The sequence below is a fragment of the Solanum stenotomum genome, chromosome 1 (assembly GCF_019186545.1).
Source record: "Solanum stenotomum isolate F172 chromosome 1, ASM1918654v1, whole genome shotgun sequence".
Lineage (NCBI taxonomy): Eukaryota > Viridiplantae > Streptophyta > Magnoliopsida > Solanales > Solanaceae > Solanum > Solanum stenotomum.
This window is the reverse complement of record NC_064282.1, coordinates 6,576,305-6,582,774: the sequence shown is the minus strand read 5'-3', so window position 1 is coordinate 6,582,774 and position 6,470 is coordinate 6,576,305. Positions and strand designations below refer to the sequence as shown.

The following is a 6,470-nucleotide window of genomic DNA, read 5'->3' as shown; positions in this document are numbered from 1 at the left end:
TATCATGGAATCTTTTCACTTTTAGAAATAGAAATACTTCTATTTTATATTATTTGTCCATATTACTAAAAATACATATCCCAAATTATTTGTTAATTAATAAGATGTAGATATGGTTAATTAATTATTTTCTATTTTGCTTTTAATTAATTCTTTTTAAAATATAAATATTATAAGGTTCTAAAAAGGTTCTTTCACTATTAAGTTTGAATGAGATATATAATAGTAAAATGTATTAAAAATAATTAAAGAATGAATTATTAAGTATATTTTTATTATTTATAATTTCTTAAAAGACGAGGAAAATGAACAATTAATATAAGTTACTCTGCTTACTTTTAGTTGTCATGTTACACTTTTCGAAAGTCAATTTGATTGATTTTCAAAGTTAAATTAAATTATATTAATTCGATATTTTAAATAAAAAATTTAGATATTTAAAAACTATACAAAAAGTACTATAAATTTCAATTCTTTTACATATCAATATGATGAAAAAATAAATCGTAAAATATTAATCAAAGTTATTAACATTTTATTCTAAAAAAGAAAATTATGACAATTAAAAGTGGACGGAGACAGTAAAAAAGAATTTGAAAGACGCAAACAGCTGTAGGAAGAAAGAAAAGACAAGTAGTCCCCTCTGACTGGCTGTAACATTAGTACAAAACAATTAAAGAAATACATAAAAGACAACAAAGTCAATAAGGGAAGCCCAAAAACCCAAAGCAAAGGCCTTTTCTTGACAGCCATTCTCCCCTGCACACAGCGAATCCAACTCTTTTTCTCTCTCACAAACTCCATTAAACTCCTAAAATAATTCATCAAGTTTCTATCTTATTTCTTTAAATCTCTTATTTTTGGTTCTGTTTAATCATAATATATATTTTTATTTTTTGTTCAAGCCAAAAGTCAAAATCTTATTGATATATCCCTCTTTGTATCTTTGGAATTTTGTAGACAGGTAGATCGGTGAGTGGATGATTATTTTTCAATACCTAAATCTTTGATTTTTCAAGAATTTAGTGAATCTTGAAGAAAAATGGATTCTTGCATATATTTTGATTGTTTGTTTAATTTATGTATTTGACGATCAAGATTCTGTCTATGATGTTGCAGGTGTTTGTAAATATCAAGATTTTTAGGAGGGGTTATGATACACGTTGCTTACTATAGGAGGGCTTGAGAGTGACTGAATTATATGGATAATTTATGCTGCTTCAAGTCAAAGTTCTCGAAGGTGAGGTTTTAATTGGTGGGATCTTTTAGGTTTTGCTTGATGAATATTTATTTTCCCTTTTTAAGTTTTATCCTTATTGTTTAGCTGTTCATTAAATTATAATATGATAAGATCAAGGATCCTTTAGCTTCTCAGATGGAAGTATTTGAGGGGTTTAGCTTAAGAGTTTAAGTTGTGCGCACTGGCAGCGTGAGTATATAATATACAGACAATCATATCGTTTAAAATGTAATAGCATGTAACTCTTATTTAATAAATATTGATTTGTAACCTGAAACAAATGGAAATAATACGCTACAATAGATTAAATAACACTAATAGTGTAAAGATCCATTACATTGTGTGTGTATAAAGTCCTTAGCTAAAGTATGCAGGGTCTTATTGAACTATGTTCCTCTTTTGGGAGTAAAGATTTTTTGGAGATTTTCTTTGTCTATCCTAGAGGGGGAGGCTGGGAGGGACAGGGAAGATTGAGGATTTTCTAATCTGTTTTGATATTGTATTTTGGATAATATGGTGTCCGGGCTAGCTTGTGTGCACTTCATCTCTTAAGGGTGTGTGTTTGGTATGAAGGAGAATTCCTAGAAAATGTTTTCTTGGAAAACAAGTTGGTTTCTTACTTATTTTCTAGTATTCGGTAAGTAAGCAAAGTAATCTACCCAATCACTATAAGGGTGGGAGGGGGGTTTGGTGTAGGGCCTCGGGGGTGGTGGGGAGTGGGATTGTCAAGGGGTAGGGTGTTGGGGGAGTCAGTTGGGTGGGAGGATATAATAAACATAGAATATTACTAATAAAACTTGTTTTCCCTATTTTCATTAAAGAAATTATTTTCCTCGTTTTTGAGGAGCCTATTTTTCTGGAGAAGATGTTTTCCAAAATTTTTGTCTAACCAAACATGAGAAAATAAGAAAACATTTTCCTCCATAGAAACACACCCTTGCTGTTTATTTCTCTTCTTTGTTGGGCTCCTAAAATACTTTGCTTTGTCCTATAGCATGCTAACAATATTCACAATGAGCATATTTATGGAGTGTAATTCTCTGATAGTTAGAGCGTCCTATCCTTGGTTTATTTGAACATGTACCATTGCACCCCCCCCCCCCCCCCCCNCGATGGATTACTGCTGACATTTTCCATGATTGGTGTTCCATTGGTCTTCTTTCTACAAAAACCCGATGAATGACTTCAAGAGTTTAGTTCCATAACAGTGCCCCCCCCTGAATAGGTAGGCACATAGTATCAAAAAGTCTCCATTGAAGCTTTCTTTTGTCTTCATCACCGCCTCACCAATTTTTTGGGGGTGGATGTTTAATTCAGTTTATGGTCTGTATGCATTGTATATATTTGGCTGGGTTGGTCAGAAAGCTGAAGTATCATTTTTTCCTTTAGCTTGCAGGAGGACGGTCATCATGTAGCTCTGGCAAAGGAAGAAGCAATCAAGGGCCTACCAAGTATGGCTTCAGCCTGGTTAAGGGGAAAGCTAATCATCCCATGGAAGATTACCATGTTTCTAAATTTGTCCAATTGCATGGACATGAACTAGGACTTTTTGCTATTTATGATGGGCATTTGGGAGATAGCGTGCCTGCCTATTTACAAAAGCATTTGTTTTCCAATATCTTAAATGAGGTAAATTGCGGGGTTAGGAACCTCTGCAAATTAAACTTCTCTGCTCCATGAGGATCGTTGTGTTTTTAGTAAAACAATTTACTTTGGGTGCAAGTACTGATGGCTATGTTACCGATTTTCATCAAAACATATTTAACACATGCTTCCGCTTCCCCCTCTTTCTATACCTTGTATTTGTTGGTTTTGATTGGAGAATGGTATTAGTGCTCTAGCATGAGCAACAGCTGAAAATTGGTAAAGTTACCGGTCAGTCTCTCTTGCTATTTTGGAAAAACTGAAGCTAAAGTATTCTTTTAGAGATCAACACACAATGCTAGTAGAGATGTTGATCAAGTCCGATATAAGTGTGTGATGGCAAGAACAAAGTCCTAATGCATTACTTTTAACTGATCTCAGAAATCCTTTCAACGTCAATGCATGATAATTTAATCTTGAGTTGTTTTATTTCTTTAATAAATGTCTATTTATTGTTTTCTTTTTTGGTGTTAGAGGGCAGGGTTTACTTGGGATTTCTCTCACCTTTTATGTTAAAAATTTCTAGGAGGATTTTCGGAATGACCCTCATAGGGCAATTCTAAAAGCATATGAGAGAACAGATCAGGCTATTCTTTCACACACTCCTGATCTTGGAAGAGGTGGCTCCACTGCCGTGACTGCAATTCTTATAAATGCTCGTAAGCTATGGGTAGCAAATGTTGGGGATTCGAGAGCAGTCCTTTCTAGGAGGGGTCAGGCCATCCAGCTCTCGATTGATCATGAACCAAACACCGAGCGAGATGACATTGAAAATAGAGGTGGTTTCGTCTCAAACATGCCAGGTGCTTCTCACATGCTCTCACTTACTCCTGTGGATGTAATAGTGTTGTTCTTCTCTCTTCACTGTGTATTGTAATACAAATTGAATTTGGATTGCATCCATTAAGTTCCCTAAGTCTTAACTTTGTTCATACATATAAATATACATAACCTTAATCTTAGGCTTGAATGGTCTGTCTTCACTTTTCTTAATAGAGTGGATAGTACCAATTCTATGCTTCTAATAAAAATCAATGAGATATAGTTTAATTTCTCCTTTCTAATTAGTGTGATACTTCATCTCCATTGTCAGGGTTCAGGATTAGTAGTCCAATGCGCCTTTTTCGCCTTTTTTTAAATATATATATATATATATATATATACAATTTTGTACTTTTTCTTACAATTTTTAAAATTGTTTAAAGTAAAAATAAAGTCATAAACTTCACCATTAAAACATTTTGGGTGCATAAAGCAGACACTTTACTAGCCTCACACTTGAGCCACCCCTGCTGATTTGATCTAGACTTTATAGGTATCTCATGTATAGTTGCGTTTGGATATTGTCAGTGACATGCCTATTGAAATGTATATAATCTCAGGAGATGTTGCTAGAGTGAATGGCCAACTAGCTGTATCTCGCGCTTTTGGAGACAAAAACCTGAAATCACACTTGAGCTCTGATCCTGATGTAACAAATGCTGATGTTGATGCGGAAACAGATCTTCTCATACTTGCAAGTGATGGTCTATGGAAGGTGCCATTTGCTCGAAACATCTCGTATCCCTTTCTGTTTTGGCACTCTGAGGTGCATTTTTTCCTTTTCTTGCTTTTGATTGCGGATTTCTCCAGGTAATGTCTAATCAAGAGGCAGTTGACATCGTGAGGAAGGTCAAAGATCCAGAGAAGGCAGCCAAGCAGTTAGCAATCGAAGCATTGGTCAGAGAAAGTAAAGATGATATCTCATGCATTGTTGTCCGATTTAAGGGGTAATTTTGATCCATGGGAATTTATCAGTGTGCAGTATATATATTTATTAGAGGGGTATTTGTTAGATGAGGCGCGTTTTATAGACTGACAGACAGCATTAAGTCTCAGACAATCCTGCATAAATTATTAAAATGTTTCCACAAAAGAGATTATGCTATGTTCCTCTCCCCCAACACTCTGTAATATTTAAATTCTTTACTCGGGCCGTGTGGTTGTTATGTGTTGATTTATTCAGTTTGTAGATTCTCAGAATCATTCTTTCTGTCACTTTACATGAACACTTCAATTGTTGCATTTGTTGACAAACTATTATTGCTTCATGAAATGGTGAAAATGAGTAAGTTTTTTGATGATTTACTTCAACAATCTAATTTTGTAGAATGCCAAAATTTCATAGTCATAGTATGATGTTTCCAAATCGAAAATCAAAATGTAAGTTATAGAGTTCTTGATCTTGAAATGGATACATAATTTGGTGAGCCTTGTATGATTTTTCATTATCGACTCGATTCGTATCTATTTTTTCAAGTATCTCAGTGTAACCATTGGTGTAGTGATGAAATTCTCGTCATAACAGAGGGGAAAAAAGAAGAAGAGAACAACAACTTCTTCACTTGTAACTACCAACAAATTTTTAATTTATTAGTTATATATCTGTTCAGCTATATTAATTTAAACGGTTGGATGGACGCTGGATGGCTGTTTAGATTAATTATAATACTGTTTTGAGGTATCAAAAAAACGTAGACAAGAAAGAATTAAGACTCTTACAAACAAGAGACACAAGTTAATTAGCAACTCAACATAGCGTTTTCAAGTAGCTAGGGGGTTGACTGGGATGCAAGGCCACAAGGGAATTGTCAATAAATCGTGTTGAACAATTCAACAATTATAAGTAGCTCCAATTTATGTGGCTGTCTCAAAAATAAGAAAACGACGTGTCAACCCAACTCGTTATCGCAAAACTAATTGAGGTTCTAAATTTTATGGGTTCTATATTTTAATTCAACTTATTATATTTTTAAAGTATGAGTTCATATTTATTTTTCATTATAATTTTAATGTAATTTTATATGCATGATTGAGAGAGAGAATATTAAAAAAATGACAAGTAAAAAAAAAATAAATTTCTGGCTACTGTCATTAATTCTCCCACCCACTACCACCGTAGATATATGTAACTTCTTAGAGCAAATGACATAAATGGTCCCTAAACTATCCTAGTAGGTCTAAAATGGTTCTTTAACTATACAATTGACGGATATGGTCCTTTAACTATCCACCCTTTTGTCAAGTTTGGTTTCCATCCACTTTTAAAAAAAACTGTTAGTTAACACCGTTAATCTGTTAAGTCAATCTGTATTGACTTTCTTTTTCGTCATTTCTTTTGTCCATTATCTCACTATTTCCTCACTTTTTTTCTCAATTCTTTTCTTTATTGTCTTATTGCAATTAAGTCGTTGGTCGTTATTTCATGCGAGTTAAAGTAAAATGCAAAGTAGCGAACACAATTGAGAAAATATTGTGAGCAAAAATACGATTCTATTTTCATGTTAATAATCGGTCATTACATCAATGAAATTGCATAAAATTGTAGAAAAATTCAAAAATCAGCAACTAAATTGAACTATAGTGCTCTGTTTTCAACAATTGTTGTGCAGAAAATAACTTAAACTACAACAAAAAATAGCAGCTATCAAACTTTGATCGAATTGCAGCACCAGAACACCCAAAAAAAAAACAGCTCCCAAAACGTCACCAAACTGCTGCACATACAGCTCCAAAAACGTCACCAAACTGCTGCACAAACAGCAGC

General features: G+C 33.7%; 1 protein-coding gene across 1 annotated transcript; it reads left to right on the top strand.

Moving 5' to 3' along the window:
• The first annotated feature begins 714 nt into the window (after positions 1 to 714).
• LOC125853770 (probable protein phosphatase 2C 10) lies at positions 715 to 4,909 on the top strand. Its single transcript, XM_049533513.1, has 6 exons — positions 715 to 972; positions 1,120 to 1,240; positions 2,630 to 2,869; positions 3,411 to 3,687; positions 4,267 to 4,421; positions 4,517 to 4,909. The coding sequence occupies exons 2-6, from the start codon at positions 1,202 to 1,204 to the stop codon at positions 4,655 to 4,657; spliced, it is 852 nt and encodes a 283-aa protein (XP_049389470.1). The 5' UTR covers positions 715 to 972; positions 1,120 to 1,201; the 3' UTR covers positions 4,658 to 4,909.
• The last annotated feature ends 1,561 nt before the right edge of the window (positions 4,910 to 6,470 follow it).